At 55.8% G+C, this 26,588-nt stretch overlaps 1 protein-coding gene across 4 annotated transcripts in view; it reads right to left on the bottom strand.

The window, feature by feature from the left end:
- The window catches only part of CANT1 (calcium activated nucleotidase 1), a 21,041-nt gene extending 4,357 nt beyond the window's left edge, over positions 1 to 16,684 (bottom strand). The window contains exons 1-5 of one of the 4 annotated variants that reach the window (XM_008693825.2): positions 16,010 to 16,656; positions 13,907 to 14,110; positions 2,021 to 2,101; positions 844 to 1,035; positions 157 to 288 (exon numbers count right to left, since the gene is read on the bottom strand). In XM_008693825.2, coding sequence (XP_008692047.1) covers positions 157 to 288; positions 844 to 1,035; positions 2,021 to 2,101; positions 13,907 to 14,110; positions 16,010 to 16,640 — 1,240 coding nt within the window. In that variant the 5' untranslated portion in view covers positions 16,641 to 16,656. Of the gene's footprint in view, positions 1 to 156; positions 289 to 843; positions 1,036 to 2,020; positions 2,102 to 3,526; positions 3,684 to 10,825; positions 13,023 to 13,906; positions 14,111 to 16,009 lie in introns of those variants that run through there. The other 3 variants (XM_008693826.2, XM_008693827.2, XM_008693828.2) reach the window with 3 other exon arrangements.
- Between the last annotated feature and the right edge of the window lie 9,904 nt (positions 16,685 to 26,588).

Raw genomic sequence — 26,588 nt, 5'->3', positions numbered from 1 at the left:
CGGGGGGGGGGGGAACGCAGCGTTTCTGAGCCGCTGTGGGGGGCGGTTTGGGACCGCTGCTGTGAGGGGTGGGCTCTGGAGGCTCTTCTGTCCCCTCCCAGCCAGGGGGCATCACAGAGGAGCTCCGGGCAGAGGGAGCACATGCCCAGGGCTCACCATTGGTGCAGATCACGCTGGCGTCCTGACGGTGCTTGCAATGGCTCTTCAGCCAGCCCAGGGACCTGCACTCAGCCAGCGACGGCTCCGTCCCCGTGCACTCCACCTCGTCCAGCATGATCGGGCCCGCGCCTGGTGGCACAGCAAGGAGGATGGGGGCTGGGAGGGGGGTGCCGGAGCCCTCTGTCCCAGGGGTAAGGGCCTGTGCACTGGGGCTGCTCCCCCAGAAGCCTTGCAAAGGCAGGAGAGTGGCCGTGGGAGAAGCGGTCTGCAGGCCTCCTGATGCGTGACCTCACGCTCCCTCATGCCCCCCACGCCATCCACCACCGGCTAGAACCTGGGGCTGTCCGAGCGGAGTATGCTGGGAGCACTGTGCCACGAAGCAGTCTCTGTCCCCTCCCCGCCCCCATCGCCGAGGAGTTGCACTATTTCCCTGTTGTCAGAATCACTGGCTGCATTGGTGGAGATCTCCCTGCACCAGACTCTTCTCGGGGGGACTGTTTCAGGAAGGGACGCACTGTGAGGGAACAGGATGGCCCGTCCGAGCCTCCGCGGCACTATTTCACATGTTTGCCAGTGCTCCGTGAGTAGGAAGGCCATGTGTGTGTCTTAGCTGAAGGTCCCTTCCTGGGGGTCTGCATGGCAGTGAGTCTCAGCTTTGGAGGACCTGGGGACAGGCAGGCCTACCTGGCCCAAAGGCGGCTCCGCCCAGAGCCTCGGTAGCATTCGCAAACCCCAGGGCCCTGCAGACGACGATGGCATCCATCAGGTCCCACAGGTTGTCACACACGGTCCCCCACTGGCCTCTGTAGAAGATCTCCACGCGGCCCTCATTGGCGGTGTTCCCATCGGCCAGCCGCATGTCCCCATCTTCCACACCTACAGAGCTCCGAGGGAACAGAGATCAGCAGGGATGAAGGCCTCGCAGCTGGGCCTCCGTCCCAGCGGGGAAGCACCACCCCGCCCCTTACTTCCCCCAACTGGGAGGGTCACTTGTCAAGTTCTCCCCAAGGGAGTGCCCACTGCACCATGAGCTTTAAAGCCCCCCATCCATCCTCGAGGCCTCACCCACTGGGGAGGAGTGGAAGACGTGCCCCCCCCCCCCCGAGGGTAAAGCGCCTTTTCTTGTCTTTGAGGTCTGAGTCCTTCCTCCATGGATGGAGAAGGGGCAGAAGGGGCAACTGGAGCCCCAGCACCTGAGGGTAGGGGAGGTAGGACCCCGGGGAAGAAGGGGGGAGGAGGGGCCCATGCTGACCCCCCTGAGGGTGTCTGGGGCTTGGGGTGCACCATGCACATCACAGCAAGGACCACTGGGAGGGCTGTGGGGCAAGTCCTGGGGCAGCAGGCCTAGGGACCCCCAGAAACACTGGCAGAATGAGCCGGGTGCAGAGAGAAAGTGGGCTTGTTCTGGGACAGGGTCGGGAAGGAGCTGGGCGCCATGTTGGAGGGCAGTTCGCAGCTGGGGGTGTAGCCAGCCTCCATAGGGTCACCAGGACCAGCCCGAGGTGCAGAGAGCATGAGGAACAGCGTCTAGAACTCCGGAAGTCTGACTGTGAGGAAGGGCCCGGACTCATGACCCTCCCACCCCCCACATTTGGCCTGTCTGACGGGCTCCTACCACTCAGTCCTTCTGGCTCCCACGGGATGGAATGGAGAATCTCTTGGTATCCCCCAGAACCTATAAGCCACCATCACTTGGGATAACCAGGGCTTCAAGCAGGAGAGAAGACCTGGGCTGACCCCAGTGACCCAGGCACCGAGCAGAACATCGCCTCGATTTTCTACAAGGAGGGCTCGATGCCACAGAACGGGGAGTGGCAGCTTCTCAGACTGCCACTTTCAGCATTCCTGGGGCGCAGCTCACCTTGAGTCCCTGCAACCAGCAGCCACATCCAGAGGAGCGGTGGGATGGCCATGGACTTTCCTGGGAGAGGAGGCCCTCGTTCTGCGGGGGAAAGAAGCAGCAGAGTCAGACAGCAGAGCTGGACAGCCCTCGGGACCATGCCCTGTCTGTCCAGAACCCTTTAGACCCTCTGTGTGGAGGACAGCAGGCAGGCTCCTCTGAGCTGTGAGTTCGTGACTGGGGTCCCTCACCCCTCCGGGGGCGGGGGGTGGTCCTCTAAGGAGGAGTAAGACTTGCCCAGACAAAGGGGAGGGGGCCTGGGAGAGGTCTCTAAGCAGCAGGACAGTGGGAACAAAAGCCCATCTCAGAAAACCAGGCCCTGGGCGTGGCCCTCAGCAGGGCTGGGTGGGAATGGTGGGAGGGAGGAGGCGGGGGGCATGCGGTGTCCAGATCAGGAGAGGCCTGGCGGGTCTCGCTAAGGGTAGGGCTTTATCTTCAGGCAGTTGGACCCCTGTGGGAGTGCCTGGAGAGCTGTCTGTGAGCCCCTGAAGGGAGGGGACACATCAGGAGGCCACAGAAAGGCAGGCAGGAGTGACAAAGAGGGCCAGAGGAAGTGGCTGGGAGGGGGGAGGAGGGGGATCAGGGCTGAGGTCTGGGACTGACTCTGCAGCTGGAGAGGGGCTGGGGGAGTAGGGTGGGAAGGAAATGCTGAGCGGATGGCTGGGTGGGGACCTGCCTCAGGTCAGTGTCCCCAAGAAACAGAGGCTTCGAGAGGCTGGGGCCACCAAGGCCACACAGTCCGCCTGGGTGGGGCACAGAGGGCATGGGAGGCCCAGCTCTTCCAACTTTTGCCTGGAGTTCTTGCTTCTCTAGAATTTTGGGGGCACGCTTTTCATCTTCATCCCCAACCTGCTCCCCACCTGCTGTCTCCCCCATGTACCGAATGTGGAGGAGCCAGTCATTGTCTCTCTGGTTCATGAGAACCCCGTGGCCCCCGCACCACTCCTAGGCCCAGGAAGTGCAGCACGAGGCAGCTGTTGTGCGCACCCCTACAGGTCAGCGCCTGGTGACCCCGAGGCAGCACCCCGGTTCTGCATTAACAATGGCCAATCATGCACCTGGCGTATTGTATGCAAATGTGGCTGCCCTTGGGGTGGCCATGGCCACCTCTTGTAGCCTGACTCCCTTGTATGAGAAGTTGGGATAGGGCTGCCTGCTGGTGCCTTTTGCAAATTAGAAAAAGATACTCTTCCTTTGGACAGATGTAGGCCTGGGCCGAAATGCAAAAAATGGTGAAAGCACCCTGGGCTGAATTCCAAGCCTGCTTGCCCCTTTGTCCTTGTGCAGTGAGCAACCTGGGCAACTATACATACAGAGACCCTATGGATTTGGGAGAGAGAATGATGGTCCCTGGGCTGAGGAAGGACACCAGATCCCCATTTGGGTAAAAACAGGGAGATTATACCCTCTAGGTGACATTGGGTAGAGACAGGGACACCCACCTGAGAGCAGGAGGCATGAGCTTACCTGCCTGAGGCAACCAACTACTGATAGCTGCCCTGGAGCCTCTCAGTTTTCTGCTGCAGGATCCCTCTGCAGGCTGTGCTTCGACCCAGAAAACCCTCCCAGTGTGGAGTGTGGTCAGGCTGGTCCCAGGAAATACCAGAGAAAACAGTCTAGTTTCGATTTCTAGAAACCACCTGACTTGGGTTTCTTCTGGGGTTGGCTGCCGACAAGGCTCCCGGGGCCCCTCCCTCCACTCAGCTCTGACTGTGGATGTCCGGGCGGCGGTGGCCCGAGGTAGCAGCATAGCTGACCATAAGCAGAGCAAGACGGCCAACAGCTACAGGGGAATGTTTACATCTTCCAAGCTGGACGGGCCCCCAGGGCTGGCGTTGGGGGAGGCTTGGAGGGGAAGCGGGGGCGGGGGAGCAGCAGGAGGAAGAGTGAGGGTAGGCGCAGACAGGCAGGGTCTGCACCTGCCGGCATGACTGTGGGCTCCCACGGAATGCTCTGAGCCCTGTCCTGAGTCTGGCACAATGCCAGCAGGGTGGAGACCGCTCATTATGGGTCTGCCCGGCCTGAGTGCTTGGCATGCCTGACCTCCCAGAGAGGCTCCCCCTCTGCGAGGCCATATGGAGTGGTCCCCCTGACAGTGGGAGGGAGGCCCCGAGACATGAGACAACATGCCCAGGTACACAGCCAGCAACTGGAAGAGCTGGGCCCCACACGCAGCAGTGACCCCCAGAGCCTGCTCTGGTCACCAGCAGAGGACGCCACACCCCCCATGCCTACTGTTCTCCCGGCGTCTCACCCCCTGCAGGGCAGGGGACGCAGCCTCTGGAGTGGCTGGAAAGTGCTGAGCCCACCTCCCAGCCATCCCTGGCCTCCAAGAGAAAGCACCACCGCGGTTTTCCCTTGGGGAAGCACGCACTCTCCCTCCCAGCCTGTGTCTGAGGACCCCAGGCTGCCCCGGAGTCTGACCCAGAGCTGGCAGCTCAGAGCCCTTCAGGCCCCTTGCCACAGGGATGGTGTCAGCGAGGGGCCGTGATGGCAGCCAGCGCGTGGAGAGTCAGCTTCTGGCTCTCGGAGGGACCCTCTAGGGGATGTGCAGGCAGAGCCAGAATGTGGAGGCAGTAGGTCTGACGCTGTGATCTGCGCCCCTGGCTCCCCCTGGCCTGAAGTCAAGGTCAAGTCCTGGGATTTGCAGTTCAATGAGGCAATCAACGCCCTCTATTGTTTTGGTCACCTGCATCCCAAGGTTCGGGATGAGAGCTGTCCCTTGGAATGTCCCCAGGTCTCTTTAGCCTAGTGGCCCCCAACCTGGTTTGCACATGAGAATCATGTGGGAATTTTACCAATTTCTGATGCTTAGGTCAGCTCAGTCACCATCTCTGGAGTGGGGACAGGCGCTGGCATTTTAAAGCCTTCCAGGTGGCTGCCGTGTGCAGCCAGGGCTGAGAGCCGCTGGCAGACAGTTTCCCTGGCACCCTGCGGTTCCAGAGAGTGAGGCCCGAGGTCAAGCATTTAATGGCTATTTGCCCAAGACGGGAGGTCTTAGGGAGTGGCATGGTTCACCTAGCTCCCTCCAACGAAACTGCAGATAGTCAGGGGAGAAGCATCTGGAAATAGCACTGGCCAAGAGACCGTAGTGAGTTTTAAAATCCCATCCACTGAAGGAGCTTCGGGTTTGTTGGCACAGAACCTCCAGAACCTTCCTTCACATAGTTTCCACTGACTTCTGCCCAAACAAGCTGCCCGTCAGGAAAAGCAGACAAAGGAAGTCCTTTGGGAGGTGTTGGTGGCATTAACCTTACAAATAAAACTGCCCCAATTATCCTACCGGCAGAAATCGGTTTATTCAGGAAGAGCAGAGAATTGCAACCTGGAATACGCAACCAATGGCAGAACCACAGGCAGGTCCACCAAACAAAGAAGAGGAGGCTCTTTTATGGGGGGGGGTGTGTTATTAGAAACAGAAAGCCCCCTGCAGTGAACTGGGAGTTGAAAGAATGGGGGCGTCTCACTGGCTGGGCTGTTGCGGGGGAGGAAGAAACCTTCCTTCCTCCAGGTGGGGTAGTCAAGTGGCGTCCAGGTGCACGGTGCTCTCTTCCTGCAGGGTCGGCAGCTGGCAACAGCACTGCAGTGAGAGCTCCCCCTGCCGGCCGCCCCACTCCATTCTAACTGAGCTTCCCTTTTCTTAATGTTCACAGTGTTGAAAACTTGAGTTTAAAATTCAAGTTGCTGAATCTTTAGCCCCAAAGTCCTGAGAAGTCCTTCAAGTCAAAGGGAGTAAAATATAAGACTGAGACCTCTTCGTGGAATCAGAGTATGGGTATCTCCTCCCCGGGGCTTTCTGCGAGCCGACTGGAACCAGAGCTTGAGATGATCTGCTCCAGAGAGGAGGGGCTCAGCTCTGAGAAGGAGACTGAAAGCCCCGGACACCACGGACACCTGGGCCCAGCTGTGATGGTGTGCATGACGCTGCTGTCACCAAGGAGCCACTGCCACCGAGGCAGGAGAGAACGCTCAGCTGGCTTGTAGGCTATCCCACCCCCTCGCCCGATGTCCAAGCAGCTAGGCACTGCCGCGGACCTCCACATGCATAATACTCAAACCGCGATGGGAAGCAGCTGCTCCTCTCAGCCCCCTTTGTAGGTGAGAAAACAGAGGTGCGGCGAGGCAACATCTGCTCAGTGATCACCCGCTCAGGCAACACCTGCTTCTCTTTTTAAAAAATTGGGTTGAGATACAATGTACATATAATAAAATGCATGGATTGAATGAGTTTTGACAAAGATGCAGACGGCAACCATGACCACAACCACGATATAGAGAACATTTCATCACCCCAAAAGTGCACTTATGTCCCTTTGCAGTCAGACCCCTACAGCAGCCCCCGTCCCCAGCAACCACCGATCTTTTTGTGTTCTAGAATTTCGTATGAATAGAAACATACAATATGTAATGTATTGTATCCAGCTCCTCTGACTTAGCACGATGCTTTCAGATTCACTGATGTCAGCAGATACCAGTAACTGGTTCATTTTTGTTCTCCGCTCTAGCCCCCCATATAGACGGACTACAGTTTGCTTATGCATTTCTGCGTTGATGGGCATTTGGGACGTTCCCAGGTTGTGACTGTTATGAATAAAGCTCTTAGGACCGTTTGGGGAGCAGACTTGGTGTGAACACAAGCTTTGCTTTCTTTTGTGTAAAATACCTAGGGAAAGGATTACCGGGTCATGTGATAGATGTTTAACTTTTTTTTTTTAAGATTTTTTTTTATTTATTTGATAGAGAGAGAGAGAGAGACAGCCAGCGAGAGAGGGAACACAAGCAGGGGGGATGGGAGAGGAAGAAGCAGGCTCCCAGCAGAGGAGCCTGATGTGGGGCTCGATCCCAGGACTCTGGGATCACGCCCTGAGCCGAAGGCAGATGCTTAACGACTGAGCCACCCAGGTGCCCCCCCCTTTTTAACGTAGGTTCCATGCCCAGTGTGGGGCTTGAACTCACAACTCTAAGATCAAGACCTGAGCTGAGATCAAGAGTCAGAAGCTTGGGGCTCCTGGGTGGCTCAGTCGTTAAGTGTCTGCCTTCGGCTCAGGGCGTGATCCCGGAGTCCTGGGATCTAGCCCCTCATCGGGCTCCCTGCTCTGCTGGGAAGCCTGCTTCTTCCTCTCCTCTCCCACTCCCCCTGCTTGTGTTCCCTCTCTCGCTGGCTGTCTCTCTGTCTGTCAAATGAATAAATAAAATCTTAAAAAAAAAAAAAAAGAGTCGGAAGCTTAACCCACTGAGCCACCCAGGCGCCCCTAGATGTTTGACTTTTTAAGAAACTATCACACTGTTTCCCACAGTGGCCCGACCCTTCAGCATCCCTACTGGCCATTGTCTGAGTGTCCTGGCGGCTATAAATCCTCACCAAAACTTGGCGTTACCAGTCTTTTTCAAGGCATCATTCTGGTGGGGACGCAGCGGGGTCTCATCGTGCTGTTAATGGCTAACACTGCTGGGCACCTCCTCATAGGCTTGCTTGTCAGCCGTCCTCTTCGGTGAAGTGCCTGTTTAGAGCTCAGGCACATTTTAAATCGGGCTGTTTATCTTATTACTGAGTTGTACACACAGTCTTTACGTTCTCGGGAGGCAAGTCCTTTAGCAGATAGGATCCACAAATTTTGTTTTTATCTTTTCATGCCTTTTCATCTTAGCAGCGTCTTCTGAATGACCAAGGTTTCAGGTGTAGATGAAGCTCAAAGTCTCATTCTCTCTCGTGCCGTGTTGAAGACGTTTCTGCCTGACCCAAAGTCCGCTGTCTTCTGGAATTTTTTAGTGTTAGCTCTTGCATTTGGTCCTATGATCTATTCTGAGGTAATTTTGTGAATGGTGGGAGTTAAGGGTTTCAATCATTTGTTTCCATAGAGATTAGACTTGTCCCAACATCACTTTAGCAAAAACAGTCTTTCCCCCACTGAACTACCCTGGCACTTTGGCCCAAAATCCACGGACCACACACATATGCGTCTATTTATGGACTTTTTTCTGTTCCTTTGATTTACACGTCTATTGTTCTTCCGCCAATACAACAGCTTTGACTGCTTATAGCTTAATACATCTTAAGTCTAGAAGCCAGATAGTATAAATCCTTCGACTTCTTCTTTCTCAGAATTGAATATTCCCATCCAACAAGAGTGTATTGTTCCATTTATTTGGGTCTCCTTTGATTTCATCCGTGTTGTGCAGTTTCGGTCTACAGATCTTGCACGTATTTATATCAATTTCACAGTTTCCAATTGTTCACTGTAGCTACGTAGAAATAAGCTAATTTCTGTATGGGCGCTCTGCATCCTTTAGCTTTGCTAAACTCAACTTAGTTCTGGGAGCTATTTTTTGAAGATTTCTTAGGCTTTTCTATCTAGTCAATCTTGTCATTGGCAAATAAAAATAAAGACAGTTTTACTCTTTCTCTTCCAGTCTGAATGACTTTCTTTCCCTTGCCTAATTATACTGTCTGGGATACCCCATCAGATGACTGCAAATAAAAGTGATGAGAGCAATGTCAGTTTCCGGGGTCTGATCACTGTGCTTAGTCGTGACAACTGTAAGGTGTTAGCACCAAGAAGCCTGCATGAAGGGAACAGAGCTACACTATCTGAGTTTTACAATATCTGTGTGGTTTAAAATGACTTCAGTATAAGAAGTTAAGTGGGGGGGGAGTGGTGAAAGTGGCCACTCTTGCCTTGTTCCCAGATGTATGAGCGACACATTCAGTCTTTCAGCACAAAGTATGACATCAGCTGTAGGTTTTTTGCAGACACACTTTATCAGGTTAGAGACATTCCTTTTTTGCCAAGTTTGCTAAGAGTTTTCTTTTTAAATCATGAATGGGTAGTGAATTTTGTCAAATGCTTTTTCTCTATCTTTGAAGATGATCATATGGTTTTTCTTTTTAGTCTGTTAATGTGGTGGATTACATTGATTTTAGAATATTAAACCAACCTTGCATTCCTGGAGTAAACCATGCTTTCTCATGAGTTATTTTCACTTTTATATACAGCTGGATTCAACCGGCTAAACTTTTGCCAAATATTTTTGCATCTATGTTCATGAGGGAACTGGTCTAGATTTTTCTTTTCTTGTAATATATTTCTCTGGTTTTGGTATCAGGATAGTGGGAAGCCTAAAAGGAGTGGGGAAGTGTCCAAAATCATGGAAAATTTTGTGTGGGCTTGGTATCATTTCTTCTTTAAATCTTTGGTACAATTCACCAGTAAAACCATCTGTGGTCAGAATTTTCTTTGTGTGAAGGCATTTTATTTTTGTTTTATTTAGATTTTTTAGAACAATTTTATTAAGGTATAATCTGCCTCGAAACTTACCAATTTAAAGTGCACATGACAGGATTAACATTTGGGAAGAAATTAGTGTCACTTTCTTTCACTCAGTTCCAACGTGGCTTTCGGGAGTTTTCTTTCTGCTGATCAGTTATGTGCTGAACAGATGAGAATACCCTATAGACCAAAGTCACCACCTGTGTGAGTCCGGAGGCTCAAAGGGCCAAGGGCTGGTTTTCAGCTCCTTGCTCCTCCATTTGCAATTCCCTGTCTGGTCCCGCCCCAGGCTGACGCACTCTGGAGTCTCCTTCACGGCTCTCCTGGAATGGTTCTCGCCAGGATTGCCAAGAACGCCAGGTCCTCCTATTGCTCAGTTCACAGATACTTCCAGACCTCCTTACTTGACCTCCCTGTGGTATTTGATGGGTCCGGCTCCCTGCAGGAAACAAACGGCTTCAAACTGGGGTCACTAAGGAGGCTTTAAGAAAGGGGCTATTTACAGGGTGTGAGTGAGCAGGGTAGGGACACCACAAGGGGTAGAGTGGTATCTGGAGCTCAGACCACTCTCAGGCCAGAAGGGGCGAAGCAGGGAGCAGTCACTGGAGCGTAGGCTGAGAGAGTAGAGGGACCCGCCTTGTGAGACTGTGCGGGAGGCAACCCTGCAGGAGGGAATCGGGGACCCCCCAGCTCATCCTCCTCCCTCCTGCCAGTCAGGGTCATCGCAGAGGGCTCAGATGAGGCTCACTCAGGTCAGCCTCTGGGGATCAGAGCAGGGCGGGGAGAGGAAGGGGCAGGGAGGGTCTGAAGACACAAAAGGAACTGCGGGCACACTTGGCTTTAAGACATGACACTCTCGTGATCTTTCCTACTCCAGTTCAGGCTTCTCTTCTTCATCAGCCCCTCCTTTTCCAGTGCTCCCAAGGCTTCAACGTAGAGCATCCTGGGATCCTGCACGCCCTTGGGAACAGTCTCATCCCTGCAGCTTCACAGCCACACTAACGAAGCCCTAACGGGTCTAGACCTCTTTCCTGGGATCTTCCTCATCACCCAATCCGGAGCGCTCCACTGCACGGGCAGCCACGGAGTGCACGAGTGCACACTAAGCAAGTGTCAGGGGCTACTCACGAGAGCAACTTCCCTTCACAGATGAGGAACCAAAGGACAGAGAAGTTAGGTAGTGTCCCAGGTCACACAGCGCCAATGTTGGGGCCAAGACTGGAGTCTGCGAGTGACTTCACAGTCTATATTCTTAACCACCATGACCAAAAGAGTTTCTCCAGGTTCAGGAAAAGTTGGGACTGGATAATTCATTTTCAGAAAAGTCTTTCCCCATCTGGAATGGTGCCTGTCCCATGAACTCCCATGGCATATCAGACCCCAGCCCCAAAACAGAAGGACAGAGCACACCCTTTGGGGAGCTGTCGTGTGAATCACCAGGGCTCTGGCATTTCTGCCAGGCCCTTGGCCCCCAGCCAACACAGACCAGGAGACAAAGAGAGCTCACAGCCCCTCTGGCACTTTATTGTTTACAAAACAATGGCTCCTGTTGGAAGGAACAATCATTATGCTGACAGCAGCAGATACAGAAACAAAAAAATGTCTACCTTTCAAAGAGTCAAAAATCACTGACGGTGAAAATGCTCTTCAGGGCACCTAGGCTGAGATGCCATCAGAAAGGTCTCAACTTAGTGACTGTCCCAAGTCCTCTGACTGTCCTAATTTCATCTCTGTCTTAAAAACTCAGAGAGCCCCAACATCAGTGACATTTATCAAGAAAGTGAGTCGGGGAGTCCGGCCAGGCAAAGTCAGAAAAGACTTGGGTCTTCCACGGTATGTCCAGCGGGAGCTGAGTTCCAGAGAAACGTGTCACATTCTTTCGATAGATGTTTTATAGTGGAAGAAACACACAGCAGCGCAAGAGGGATCCTCACTGGGTTCCTTCCTAGCAGCTGTATTAGAGTCTGAGAAAAGTCTGATGGCCCTTCCTGGGCCATCACGGTACCCCACAACCTCCTGAGGGGAGAGGGGCGCTGCTTCAGGGCAGGGGCGCTGTGGGCTGATGGTGGGGTCCTACTTGGCTCCAATCCTGGCTGACCTGTCCTAAACCCTCTCTCTGCCTCTGCCCTGGAGCATGGAGAAGAGGCCAAGGGATGCAGACAAGCAGGGTTTGTGCGAAGTTTCCAGAGAAGAGACTGCAAAGCCCCCCGTGAAGGGGGAATAAAAGGTCAGCGGACAGAAGCCATGGGACCAGATGCGAATCCTCGCTGACATCTCAAGCACTGAGCCCAGCGCCTGGGACCCAGGGTGGGTGTGGCGAACGTAGGGTCAGAAGTAAAAGATAATCATTTGTGGAAGTCTTTAAAGGCATGACAACTTCTGATAGTTGTTCATAAAAAGCAATGTTTTATCTTTGTATCTTTTGACCAAGGACTCGGAAACGCTTAAAAACTTGTCCGACCAACTGTGAGAACTTAATTCCAAACTCCTCCACTGCCAGGAATGAAGTTAACTATGAGACTCGCTCTGTGTGATCAGATGGTGATGCCGAGAAAGGAAATTGGTTTAATTAAAATAAGTTAATAATTACAACTTCAAAGCGCTGCATTGCCACAGAATTTTCCTGAAGGGAAAAACTGGAGTCGGTCACATGAAGTGGAGATTGTCTGATGTGAGGCTGAGAACAAACGAGCGAGCTTGTGTCCTTTCCTGCAGAATTTGGGCAGATATGTCCCTGGAGGTCTGCCCTCACCCACACATCCCTGTAATTCTCTGCAGTATAGACACATTCTTTTCCAGGAACCCGGAGAAGTGGATTTAATGCACGAGGTTCACGAAGAAGGAAGAAAAGGAGCTGGCCTGGGAGTTCCTGACAGGCAGGTCCACTTCGGACTCGCTGTTTAGCTCCTAGAAGGGGCACAAGCCTTGACGCACAGAAGGAGCTCAAGAAACATTTACTGAAGGGAAGAACAAACAGAGGAGAAAGGGAGGTCGGATGGAAGTGCGAAGCCAGGTTACAGAGGGCCCCCAGGTTAGGATGCCTGCAGGGGCCAGCTCCCACCACCAGATGGCAGAGCACACACCGGTCAGCACACCCTGGGCACCAGGCCCCTTTCCCAGGGCTGAGGACTCCAGGCTCCGCAGCTCCAGGACCCTGGGGCTGACTGAACTCCTTGAACCAGGCACACACCTCCTCCAAAAAGTAAAAAAAAGCAACATAAAACACCACAGAAAAGTGCAGCCATCTGGTTTTTATAAAATTTGAGTCCTGATGGAGCTGAAAACTGTCCACCTCTGGGCCTTGCTGGTCTGAGTTTTGTAAATTTAAATAAACTCTATTCCTTCATACTTCACGTTGCCGATCTTGGTCTCTGGCAGCAGGAAGCGCCCGTCCAGCGTGAAGGCCATGATGTAGGTGGCGATCTTGCCCCTGTCCTCCTCAGACTTGAGGGCCACAATGATCTGGTCATCGGTGTTGGGGATGAACTTGAAGGAGGAGAAGCCATGTGTGGGGACCACCTCCCCCACGTGGCTGACGGAGATGTCACCGAAGTCCTGGGCGGCGCTCAGAAGCAGGTTGGTGCCCTTGTGCTCGTCGTCCTTCTCGCTGTACCGCTCGTGGCTGGCCCGGCGCGGCAGGAAGAACCACCGCTGCAGCGTGTCACTCCAGCAAGCAGACTCGTGAATGAGGTAGCCTGGGGACACACGACAGACCCACAGGTCACCAGACCACCCGGTGGCCTGGCCCCGCCCCATGCGGGCAGGACTGTCCACCACACAGGAGCGTGCCCGTGGGGCCTCCTTCCCTGCACGGGCTTCCCGCTGCCGACGCTGCGAGGTGGCCTGTCCCGTCCGCTGGGGCAGCGTGCCTGCTCGATCTTCTTCAGACCTCCCTCTGTCCTACAGGCCTTTCCAGCTGCCCTTGTTCTCGATTACCAGAGTAACAAAGACAACGCAGGCCATTCTGTCCCTGATGCCCCATCTCTGGACACCTGTGGCCATGAGTTCTGTCTGCATTTCTGATTCCTTGGTGCCAAGGAGCACGGAGAGCGGGGCCGGGGAAGGGAGCGAAATAAACAAGCAGGTTTGATTTGTGAGGCAGAGATCGGGGTTGGGGGAGAGGCTGCCTTGAAGTTGAAAAGGAAGTAGCATGCCCTCTATCTGGGGGCAATGTCCTCAGTGTCATGCTCCCTAAGCCTAGGGCTCCCTGGCCGCTCCAAGAACCATGACTTCCCACCACACACCACAACAGCTCTTGGAAGGTGAGGCGAAGAGCCCAAGCTCTGTCCACCTTGCTTCTACTGGGTCAGAAGTGAGGCCCAAGCCCTGCCCTTAGCGAACAGCCAGAGAGCTCGGGTGGGAGGGGGCTGCAGTCTGAGACAGCGGGAGGCAATCTGCCGGGGAGAGTGAAGAACAAATGGCTCATTTGTCCCCAGCTAGAAGCAGCCATCACAGACAGAAATCATCAAAACAGCCTGAAACGACACTGCTGAGTTCGGAAGCAAATGGTCGGAGGAAGCGCACGTGCAGCACACCAGCATCCGTCGGAGGCCCCCCGCCGGCGGGACTGGTCCCTTACCTGGAGGCTGGATCCCTGCAGCGGCCCGCAGAGCGTTGTAGCTGGACACCCAGTTCTCGTGGTCCACGCTGCCCCTGCAGCCCACCACCTTCACCCACTCTGGGTTTTCATTCATCACTTCCCCCGTGCTGGTGGTCCACTCCTTGCCCAGGCCGCCCACATACAGATGCTCGTCCTTCACAGCCAGCCACTCGGCTTTGAAGCCTGGGGACAAGGAGATGAGGGAGCGTGCCTGAGGTGACAGCCACGCCTCTGCTCCCCAGGTTCTTGCGGGGTCCGGCAGCCTTGGGCATCAGAGGTCACCCGTGCTGGACCTCCCGCGAGGCAATGATGAGAGAGCAGAGGGCAGGACAGTCTGGCTCAGGGTTCCATTCCCAGAGGGTCAGCATTTGGGCACCTGCCCTCTGCCTTCTATTCTCCCCCCTCCCCACCCTCTAGGACCTGTCACATTCTCTTCAGCCACTCAATCCAGGAACCCGCTGCTGGGACAGCCTCTCCTAAACGGATTCAGATGGCTCCTGCCACTGGCGCTGCACCTGCCCCTCCACTCTCCAAGGCCCAGCCGGCCACTGGTCAATCTCCTCTGATCCCCAAGCTCTGTTTCTCAAGCTGTACACCCCAACCTCACGACCACCTCCAACCCCAGGCAAGAGGAAGCGCTTGGGGTTATTATCACGGCAGAGAGTGGGTCCTCACAACGGTGCCTGGCGCCCACTGAGAGGAGGGGAAGCGCCAGGAGCCAGAGCTAAGAGGGGCTGGTGGGGGCTCAGAGTCCACTCCAATCAGTGTGTTTACCTTCTTAGACAGTTTACTTGCTGTGAGCCCACCTGGAAGGCTGAGTGCACTCAGGCTGTGTGGGACGCTAATCCCCATGCACCCTGCGTTCTAAATTGTGCTTGCTCTCCCAGATGTTTTGCAAGCTTCTTGCTGGCCCTGAGGACCCAGGGCTGCGGCCCACCCCGAGAAATGGCAGCAGGCTGCAGAATGCTTTTCTGCAGGTGGCTCTGCAGGGACCTGCTAAGTTCCTGTGGTCCCGGGGGCCTCACCAGCTTCCCTGGGTCACTTCTGAGAAAAGAGCCTCTCCGTTTACCAGGCCTTCCATCCTTTCTGATGACCCAACCACAGACAACCCGAGGCTCTACTTTCCTCCTGACCCAACGGGGAAGAACAGACCTACAACGGCTGCGCATAAACGCTGACAGACTAAGGCAGGAATCGGGCAACCAATGTCTTCTCTGAACCCTACGTCCGGACGGTCCCCTGCCCCTGGACCCAGGCGTGGGCGAGCACTGAAGGGGTCTCATCACTGCATGGAGGGCTGGCAGACAGCGCGTGCCCCACAGGCCCCGCTAGTTGCTGCCACTCCTCTGACCTGAGAGGGGCCTGCAGCGTTTAGCTCCCTGAAGGGTGCAGACCCACGTGGGGAGCACAGGCAAGCATGGAGGCTTTCGTCAACTCTCCCGCTCGTGCCCAGAGCCTCCCTGCCCCTTGCCCGTCTGGGGCTCTGGGCCACTCCGGCTCCCTCTCGAAGCTCTGTGCTCCCCGCCGCCTAAAAGCCGTAACTCCTTTCCAGCACACGGCAGAGCAGTGGGTCACAGAGGATTTCCAAGCTCGGATCCCACTCAAGTGCAGTCACTGCCACGCACGCACAGACACTCCTCCTGCTGTATGTTCAGAAAGGAGTGCTACACAGCGCAGTTTGCCTTTCCAATACAGTCTCAGTTCAAAATGGGAGCAATCTGACACCATGGCTTTAAAGGTAAGATGCTTGGAGGCTGTCATTGCCACGTGCTCTGAAGACACCTTTGAAGATACAAGAAGGGACTCATTCCCGGAAGTGCCGAGAGCAGCAGCGGACAGGGCGCACAAACTTGTCCTGGAAAGGACCCGCTCCTACTGGAGGGCCTGTTTCGGTGTAAGGCCTGCTCTGGGATGGGGCGGCCGTGGGTCAGAAGCAGGAGGGAGATGGCTCTACCTGGTGTTCCCTCCTCCTGGTTGCGTGAATGCTCTACCACGCATGTACACAAACCAAACTGGCAGTCAACCGAAACCTGTCCCCTAACACCCCAGGCAAAGCCGGGAGACGGAGATGGTCCGACCTACCTTTCCCCACCGTTCCATCGCCATCGGACAGAATCACCCATGGCACAGCTTTGGTGCCCTCGATCTGGTAGATGACTCCTGTCCGGTCGTCCACGGAGTAGAGTCTCCCGTTGAAGACGATCAGCTCAGACAGCTCCATGCCCCGCCCCTTCTCAGCCAGATGGGACTCTAGGACCCCGTGGCCTTTGTCCCATTCCACAGCCACCTTGTCCCCGCTGTCTGAGAGGGTCAGATAGCCCTTCCTCAGGTAACTAAACCAGGTATTTTCCTCTTGGGCTCTAGACTCTGTGTCCAAGTCGGCAATAACTGCAATTCGGTACCGAGTCCCGCCCGGCGTCCTCTGGGGGGCAGACAGGGGGTAGGTGTCATTGTACCGGTCAGCAGCTGCCTGGCTGAGCCTCCAGTTGTGGGCGTTGGGCACAAGGGGCCTGCCTGGGGGTGGGCGGTGGGAGTAGAGCAGCCAGAGGACGGCAACGCCCACAAAGGACGGCAGGATCACTTTCCAGCGGGGGCGGAAGCGGGGGTCCGCTGCCTTGGTCATGGACGCCAGCACCGGAAGGCCCCCCACACTTATCCGGAGGGCGTGCATAGGCTCATTCCATTCCAGGTGGTTGGAGGGCTGGACGGGCATCAGACTGAAGGGCAGGCGGGACCTGGACACCCAGACAGAGAGGACAGGGGTCAGCGACCTGCAAAGCACAGAGGCTTCCCAATTACTTGAGGGTGCAGAGCCTGAAGGCTGCCTTATCCAGAATGGCACCATCACGACTTTGTGGCCATTACTACTTCCTTGGCTTAATTAAACCCTGACTCCAGCACCATCTCTATTTACTCTTACTCAGCAGGATGAGAAGTCTTTTCAAAGCAAAGTTATTCCATCTCCTCTGTCTCAACTGGCAAGAAAAAAGCTCAGTGAGGGCAAGCTCTGTGTAGGCTGGTGCTTTACCAGCTCAGAAAGAGGGCGCAGCAGTGGGGAGGGAGGGAGTGGGGGTGCTGAGGGGTCTGGGCAGGACAGGGCAGCACAGGGTCCAGATGTGTACGCTCATCGAATGTCACCTCGTTTGAGAAGCTCTCCCTGAGGGCTCTGCTCCCAACAGCACCCCCCTTGGCTTCTGCCACCCCCCAACACCATGTTACACAGCTATCAGTGTGTTTGTCCAACTGTGTCCCGCGCTCCTAGGATAGCGCACAGAGCAGACGTATGCTCACCCAGCGAGTCTTGACTTCCTCCTGGGCAAGGTTTCTGTAATATTAATGTATATATAAAACAGATTTAGGCTAAACAGAAATTGGCAAAGTCTTTCCTCTGGCGCCCTTCGATTAATGTAAATGACACAGGGACCAGCATCTGACTGGCCCTCATGGCCTGGAGCCCAGCATCAGCACACTGGCCCCAAGGGACAGCTGGCTTCACCTGGGGCCTGGCTTGGCCTGGGACCCTGGCCCGCTCCCGAGTGCAGCAGGACAGCTGGGTGGCAGCGGCCAGGAAGTGCAGTTTTTCACCACCTGCCCCCAGCTTACGTCCCCAGCACAAACCACGTAGCCTGGTCGGCATGGCCACGGCGGCGCCAGGCCAGCATCTGTCTCAGGGCAGCTGCCAAGCTGGGGGAGCAGAACCAGCAGAGCGTCAGCCCCGGGCTGCGGCGCTCAGGCTCTGTCTTCAGTTGTGACTCAATATGTCCCGGCCTGGGACAGTCCCCCGGCTGGACATTTCTGCCGCCTGCCCCCAAACAACCAACAACGGGACTTCAGGGGCAGATGCTCCTCTCACTGCCAGGTGGCAGCGGGAAGGGTGGGGACTGGGGAGTGCCGCACCACCGGGGCCCCTCCCCTGCAACCCAGTCCATGCAGCCCTTGTGCAGGGGCCACTGACGAGCTCCTGTCCACGCCACAGGCCGCTGGCGCAGAGAGTGGAAAAACATGGCAATGGTTCCATGTGGAAGCCAGCCCTTTCCTTCTCTTGCTTTTGGACCAATGTTTAGGTTTTGCCCATAGGATCAGGTGCAGAAAAGGGACCTCTAAGGAGCAAGCAAGGTGCCAGGAGGGTGCCGTGCGGGGTGGGGGGTGGGCGGCAGGCTTGGGAAGCCCTCCCGCTCCTCACCTCAGGTGCTGGTCCCAGGCTTCCCTCCTGGGCGAGGACTCCCTCCTCCCCAAGAAGTAGGTCCGTTGTGGCCACAGAGCCAGTGGCTGAGCCTTCTCAGCTGGGAAACAGGGGTCCCAGCCGCTGCCCCCCCTTCTGCTGCACCCAACCCCAGGCCTTCACAAACTACGGCTGGGCCCAAGCCACCCGGCATCGCTCTTCTGCATGACGTGGCCGCTGAGCTCTCAACTCCCACATCTCACCTCTTGTTCCAAATTCTGCCTGGATTCCTAACGCATTTGGAACTTAGGATTTCCAAGTAAGTCTTACTCCCTCTCCTCAAACCTCGTTGCCCCCAACTCCTCCCTCAGAAATAGTGCTGGTGATGGGGGAGCCACCACATTCACAGCTGCCTGGGGCAAAACTTTCCCTGAAACCCTGGGAGATGCCCTTTTCTGCACAAGATTATACTGTGACCAGAAGTTCTGAACCACGAGCGTCTGGAGCCCTCTAGGTGTGGCCCCCACTCTCCTTTCACAGCAGCTGCTCCGACAGCAAGCTTGTCGATTCGGTCACCCCCCAGCCCCACCCCTGCACCCACCTGCTGCCACACCCCTCCCTGCTGACCTACTTGCCCCCCCCCCGCAACCAGTGACCCCTGCCACCCCCACGAGCAGATCAGACCATATCACCGTGTGCTGCAGGAGTAAACCCTCATGGCTCGCGGGACCTCACCTCCCAGAGCGCCCTCTGTGCCCACCAGCCACCACGGCTTCACACGTACCCTGCTCGGGCCACTCCTGCCTCTGCACGGCTAGCTCACTTTCTTTTCTGGATGTCCCTTAGGAAGACTCGGCAAAAGGGACATCCAGCTCCCCCCCGTCCCCCTCCCACCGGCGCGCGTTCTCGTGCCTGCCCACTCGCCAGCTCGGCAGCCTGCTCCTTCTCTTCACCGCCCCCTGCAACTTGTGTAATTACCTTTGCTCGGCCTTAGCGCCACAGGGCAGGGGCTGGCCCACCGCGAGCTTACACCCCTGGTCCATGGCGGGGCCAACAGTGGAAACTCCGCACGCATTTGCGGAAGGAATGACAAATACGCCCACACCTTCAACAGCCCATCAGCTCCAGACCCGTTCGCCCCCTTGGTCAGACTGCAAATCCACAGCCCTGTATCCGGCCCCTGGCTGTCACACCGAGGGGTAGCCTGGTGTCACCATTGTGATGTGTCATCCTACTAGGCCCTGGTCTGCCCCCTCTCCATTCCTGAGTCGCCATCCTGCCACTGGTCATCTTGTCACATCTCCTGCCCGCTGGCTTCCCACAGAGGACGTAGGGGGCCAGGGTGGAGCCCCGATGACCACACATCTCATGCACCAGGCTGCCTGGCCCTGCTCCAGGGGTTCCAGGGAAAAAGAGCCCCGTCCCACTGTTTGGGGACAGTTTAGCTATGCCTGCTCTTCTGGTTCCTTCACCTTCTACAAACATGTCCAAATCTGCCACCTGAGTGGCCATTTGATCTCCAGATTACAGATTACACCCTCAGGTATGCCGAAAGCACCCAATAAATATTGTGGATGAATGATTATCCGTGAGTGAGCAGAGAACCACCCCCAACCCCTAACACTTTGGTCCCTCCCTGTCCCTCACCATCCTGAAGAGCGATGGTGAATCCCCAATTCTGAATGAATGGAGAGAGACCCCTCCCAGCCCTGTGACACCCTGCTCCCTCCCTGTCCCTGAACACCACAGAAGAGAACCACCCCTCAGTCTCTTAAGGGTGCTCCATGTCCTATGGCTAAACCTCCTGCCAGCAGGGACGGTGAGACTGCACGGTGACACTCTCCCAGGTCCTGCTCCTCCTGCCTCTCCCCAGGCCCTGGGGCTGTAGCTCCTTCCCTACCACCCAACTCTTCTTCTGCCTCTTCCCTGAGATGACCTCAGTCTCCAGGGCCACAAGCACTACAGTGAGGGCTCCCTGCGCCTTCCTAGCCTGCACCTGTCCCCTGAATTCCAGGCCCAGCAGGCCCAGCTGCTGAGCCTTGTCTGCCGGCGGGCACCTGAACGGGCTCCCTCAGGAATTTACTGACCAGCCGAGGGCTCTCCCAGACCTCAGAGGTCATCCTGGGGAACAGCCGGATCACCTTCTTGCCTCCTCACATCCCAGCAGGCGCCAGGCCCCCTCGCTGGTCTGGTCTGTACCGCGGCTCCAGACTTGGGTCCCATCTCACCGTGGCCTCCTGGTGATCTAGACCATCCAGGTCCAACCTGCACTGCCATTCACCAGCTGCTCGACCTGGCACCCCTAGGCCTCAGCTCCTTTGCAGGTAAACTGTGACAGAACAGTACAAGAGTCGCGCTGCTGGCTGAGTCAGACGCTGCAGGACTCGGCACAGATCGCCCGCTCCTGTCTGCCTGCCACCCTCGTCACTTTGCTAGCACCTGCGCCCACCTGCCCGGAGGGCCCAGCTTGATAAGTAAACCTGATGAGAAGTGGCTGGGCCATCCTGTAAGTACTGAGCATAGCAGCGACGTGAAGGACTCTACAGCCCGCAGAGATAAACAAAGGGACTACCACAGAAAGTGTGCGTGACCCTGGTCTAGACACTCTCAAATCCATCCTCCACACAACTGACAGAATGATTTTTCTAAAAACTGAATCCAGACTAAAGTTCTTTGCTAGATCCCAAAGCTGTCCCACTAAAGGACAAACTCCTCAGCTCCCCCTCACACACACCCCCAATGCTGGGCTTTTTACAATTCCATAGCCCACAGTCAAGCCCCTGTGCGTGATGCTTCTGCCACCTGGGATGACAATCTCCCTGACCACAGTGAACGATCTGGAAGTCCCTGGCTGTGCCATGATAGTGATGCTTCTGCTGTCCCTTTCCCCTCCTGCCCTATGTCTACAGTGAAGGACCTCCTCCACCACCAGTGAGCTTCCCTCCTGTGGACACCCGTCCAGGCCTCACCCCTGAACCTGAGTGTCCCCTTATATGTTGATAATGATTGTGCAGATGTGACTCAGTTAAGGATCATGAGATGAGGAGATGATCCAAGGGAGCCCTAGATGCAACCCCGAGTGTCCTTATAAAAGGCAGGCAGAGGGACATTAGACAGTGATGGAAGAGGCCACATGACCACAAAGGCAGAGAGGGGAGTGATGTGGCCACAGCCCAGAAGCGCCTGGAGCCCCCAGAAGCTGGAAGAGGCAAGGACAGACTGCCCCCTAGAGCCTTCAAAGGGAACACAAACCCGCTGACACCTTGATTTCAGCCCAGTGACACAGAGACTGGATTTCTGGCGTCGGCACTAAGAACACGTGCGTGTGGTTTCCAGCCTCCACGTCTGTGGAAACTTGCCATGGCAGCCCTGGGAACAAATGCACCTCCTCACACACTGTCCTTTGTGCCTCCTCCTTCTGGGGCGCGGCTTGGCTACAACGCGGACCACACCGTACTGCCACCATCTGTCCTGCCTGACTCTGGGCTCCTGGAGGGCAGGGGCTCTGCCTTATCAGGCTGGTTCCCAAGACCTAACCAACGGGCAGAGCACCTGGGGCCCCGTCACCTTTTGTTAATAAGAGAATGACCACTTCCAGTGATAATGGAGTGGAACTCTGTTTGTCTTTCAGAACATTCCTTTTCACCGCTGGAACCATTTTTCTTTGCATCAAAACCCAACCTTGATCCTCATCCCTCCATTAAGACCCTAGGAATTACTTCCGTTTTGTAGAATAAAATCAGATGCTTTTCCATTTGTTCTCCACAACCCCAGGATGGCTCACACCCAGAACTGACGGCGAGCTGCCTATCTTGTGCAGAACGAGAGCTTGTTTTTATTTAAAAACAAGAACAAAAACACCCCCCCCCCAAACTTCCAGCTATGAACACCGACAGAAATTGGCCAGTGAAGGTGAGTGTTAAATGGACAAAGCTGCTCCTAGAGGAGGGGCCTGTGTGAAGCTCTCCCTTGCCCATAGCCCTCAAAGCGCTAAGCAGTTTAAATACTTGCTGTATTGTGACAAGAAGGTTGGTAGCCCCACCTTCTGCAGCCTAATGGGCTGATTTCATACCACCAGGAAAAGCAGGACCACACCGCCCCAGTAAAACGCCACGGGTTCCTTGGTTGGCCGTGCTCACCTGTCCGGGTGGGCCTGCAACCAGTTCTCTCCCGTTCAGAAACCCCCGGGGATCGCACCCCACTGGCTCCTTTCTCCTGTACCAGCCGTGCTGCAGGGCAAGATCCTTGGAAAGAGCCATCCAGAAGAACCACTACCACCACCCAGGCTGCTCCAGGCCCAACTTTCTTCCCCAGCCCCTCTTTTTCAGACAGGTGTCAAGAATGGCTCACCGGCACCCCTACATTTCTGGTTTCTGTCACCAGTACTTCCTTATAACACAGGCCTGAAACAGCAAGGTGTAACCCTGTGTCTTTCCACTCCTAAGTGGGTCCCTGGACTCCAAGGGGAGTGGCACTGCCAGGGAGACGCTCCTGTCCTGGGCCCCAGAGGGAGCGGCCACCCTACCTTCTCAGATCATCCTTGGGCCTGCCACGGGACTCTACAGAAGGCTCGGAAGAAAGGTGGCAGCTACTCCTGACACAGCCCACAGCCCAGAGGGTCTCATTCTCCTTTTCCCTCAGGTGTGTGGCAGGTGGCAGAACAAACAGGTTTAACTGCAGCTGCCAGAGCAAAACTCCTCCCTTCCAGGATCTAGGAGGGGCAGGAAGCAAGAGCGCAGCCCCGAGATAAGGAGGCCTCCTCTGCCTCCCCACTCAGGCTCTGCCTCCCCCCTCAGACTGTGCCTATGCCCCTCAGGCCTTCCGTCCTGCACAGCAGCTTCCCCTTCCCCACCACAGTCTATGAACTGAACGGTTCTCCAGAGCTCATGTCCAGAGAGCAGGCAGGTCTCAGAGTCCCCGCTCTGCTCGCTGCCTATGTGCACTTCCTGGCTGGAGAGGAAAGAGCTCAGCCTGTTGACCCTGCACTTGTCAGAGTGACGCAGAGTGACACAGAGGCCCAGGGCTTCAGAGTCTCAGAAAGTGCTGGTGTGTCTCAGGAGAGTGAACATCAAACACCCGCTGGGGGCCAGGCTCTGCGAAAATGTTACCCGATTCAAGGCATTCTCCCACTTTGGACTCACCAAAGCTGTATTGTACTTGAAAATTTCATTTCGAGTTTGAATGGGGTGAGCAGCAGAAGGAAACAAGGAAGGAACAAGTCACAGTAGCCAAGTGTGTCCTTCAGGGACTAACTGAGGCCCTCCTCCCAGATAGCAATTTCCTTAAGGCTGCAACTCCACACCTCCCACCCCCTTACTCTGCATACAGCAGGCACTCACGACGGCTTCCTGAAGCAAGTTAAACACAGCTCACGATAACTTCTTTTTCAGCCATTTTTGTTTATAAGCCAACCACCCGAGAGAAGTGGGATTTCTATTACTGCTGCTGTGTGGACTCCGAGCAGATGCGGCGGCCTGACACCACACACCTGTTCACAGCCCTGCAGGATGGGCCCCACTGGGCTAAGATCAAGGGCTGCATTCCCGCAGAGGCTCCTGCGGAGAACCCTCCTCCCAGACGGTCCCGCTTCTAGAGGTGCCAGCGTTGCTTGACTTGCAGCCCCTCCTCACCTTCCAAGCAGCAACACTGCATCTCTGCTCCTCCGCTACCCCCACCCCTGCTCTTCTGCCTCTTGTCTTCTGCTTCCTCCGGCCGTGATTACGTGGCCCACCTGGATAACCCAGGATGCGGTTCCTAGTTCAAGGTCAGCTGATCAGCACCCTTCCTTCCATCTGCTACCTTTGTTCCCCCCCCCCTTACCACGTCACATACTTGCAGGTTCTGGGGGTTAGGATGTGGACATCCTGGGGGGCCGTTTTTCTGCCGACCACAGGAAGGGAGACAGGGAAAAGACGTCCAGCTTTCCCAGGGGCCGGGGCCATCCACACACCGCTCTGTCCACGGTGCGGGCAGCCCAGCTCCGGAGCCCGGCACCGTCTGCGTTCATTACATCACAGGACGGCTGTGTGTGCTGAAGCTGTATCGTCAAGGTTATACGTCAGGAGGACGTTCAGCAAAAAGTTACCCTTCCATTCGAAAGCCACATTCCAAAAAACACTTCCCATTATCAGGGTTGTTTTCCTGAAAGCCTGAAAATAAGGGGGCGCAATTAAAATTTCACCATCCACCCAAATCAGTGGGGTTGCCCCTGACCGAACCCATCTTCTGTCCTGTTCTCCCTAGGGCCGGCTCCCCGGACACAGCAGTCAGCACCGCAGGAGGCACGCAGCCCGGCTGGACCCGCTGCAGCCGTTCTGGACGCGTGGGGATCTGACACTTCCGCACTGGCACTCAGTGTCTGCACCATGCCTCGTTCCCTATGGCATGTCCCCGGGTGAACACAGACGCAGGAGCGCTCTCCTTGGGAACCCCAAGCTGTGAGTTCCAGGGAGTGACTGCACTTGTTACAGATAAACAAGCAGGAGTCAAAAGAAACAGAGACAAAAAGAAAAACTGAATCTCTTCCCAGATTTCCCTATTATCAGGATGTTTTGTCTAAGTAATTGTCTTGGTCTCATGAGAAGGAAAATCCACATAAAATTCCTAAAGCCACAGTCCCGAGTATTAGTGAAAGGAAAAGAGCACTTGCTAAATTTTCTCTCCAGTGTCCCAGGTACCATTCCACAAATGTCTACAAGATAAAGAAATGACGTCCCTGTCACGGTGCTGACCCAATTCAGGATGCTGGCCTGCTCTCTCAGATCTGAGACGCTGTTTTTGAAAGAGGAAACACTCGAGTATCTGCAGAGCGACTCCCAACGGCTGCCGTGAGGACTGCCACAGAGCTGCCCAGAGGGTCTTAAGACTCAGATGAAAGGGGCCGTGTACTTGTGAGCCTGCACGAGCCCACCTCAGAGGCCACACGTGGGCGGGGGCTGGGGGGGACACACCACCAGAACGAAGCCTGCTCCTGTCACACTCTGGGTCTGTCCGCACCACCTCTGTGGCTCAAGGAAGCACAGCAGGTGAGGTGCACAGTTGCACCAACAGCTGAAACCAACACGTTCACTACACGGCTGTGGCTGTGCAAGTGTGGCAGGAACCACAGCGGGGTACAGTTTTAGGGGGAAGAAGGCTTTAGCTACAGAAGGCATCAAATGCTCAGACGGACACCTCAGCTGAGGGATCATAGGGGACACAAAGTGGCTCATATACACTTGCAAGTCTAGGACTTTCTCCACCGCCCTGGGGCGTAACACGCCTTCTGTGATCAGGTCCAGTGAGAACACCAAGACTACTCAGCCTCCAGGCCACTGCCTGAACAAACGCATGCTTCACCGGAGTCCCCCCCACTGCCCAGGATGAGACACCCGCCCAAGTCCAGAGGGGAGAAGCCTGGCCCATCAATGTATCTTTCAGGAGGGCCCTGGAGGCCAGAATAGAGGGCTCATTGAGGCTGTTGGGGAGGGGCCCTGGGGAGGCTGCTGGCTGCTGCGCCCACAGGCCCAGGCTGGACCGTCCTGCTCAGAGGCCTGTGGGGTGGGGCTGGGAACTGGGGGGAGATCTGTCCCAATACATCTCTGAAAAGGGAGAGGAAGGAGAGGCTGCAGCACCTGCTTCCTCTTCACGAACCCTCCTGTGACCCCATGCTTTTGCCAAGTTTTGGTCCTTACACTGAGGAGCCAGCAAGAGGCAGCTGACATCAGCAGACGCATGGTCCCAAACCTACGCTCTGTGGAAAATGCACTAGGGAAAGACGTCAAGCATACACTCTGGGACAACAGTGAAAAGTGGGGGTGCTGTGCTAAGAGACCCTGGTTTCCCTGGGGCAAAAGCTGGATCTGGCAGACAGGAGAGTGACTGAGAGTGCTGGGGGCCCGCCAAGCCTGGGGACACACAGGGCAAAGGGAAGGCACCAAGTAACAAGGATGGAGGAGGAGGCGCCACGACCCCAGGATGAGAGGACCAGGCCAGATGGAAGAGCGGGAGGAGGGTGGACAGTTTGGGTGCAAAAGGAAGGAAAGTAAGGCCTGGGTCGGGGGAGGCTGGCCTGCTGCGGGTATGACAGAGTAACAGTCTGAGAGGGGAGGGCTCCCTAGTGGGAGAGGAGAGGCCTGGCAATCAGAGAAAAATCATGGTGGGGAGGGGCAGGAAGGGACTGGACTCAGGGACAGCTGTCCCAGTGAGTCAGGAAAGGAATGAGTCCTCCAGGGTCCAAAGCTGTCCCACAACAGGCAGAGGCGGGGAAGAGTCAGAGCAGGGCAGGAGTCCCCTGAGTAGGAGAGGGGTAGGTGTCCCATAGTAGTCAGAGGGGGTGGGAGTCCCGCACTAGTCAGAAGGGCAGGTGTCCTATGCCAGTCAGAGGAGTAGGTGTCCTGCACCAGTCAGAAGGGGAGGTGTCCCGCACCAGTCAGAAGGGGAGGTGTCCCGCGCCAGTCAGAGGGGGAGGTGTCCCGCACCAGTCAGAGGGGGTGGGTGTCCCGCACCAGTCAGAGGGGG

This window comes from Ursus maritimus, unplaced genomic scaffold (genome assembly GCF_017311325.1).
Source record: "Ursus maritimus isolate PB19 unplaced genomic scaffold, ASM1731132v1 scaffold_24, whole genome shotgun sequence".
NCBI classification, from domain to species: Eukaryota; Metazoa; Chordata; class Mammalia; order Carnivora; family Ursidae; genus Ursus; species Ursus maritimus.
Note: the sequence above shows the minus strand (reverse complement) of the source record. Positions and strands in the feature narration are given on the sequence as shown.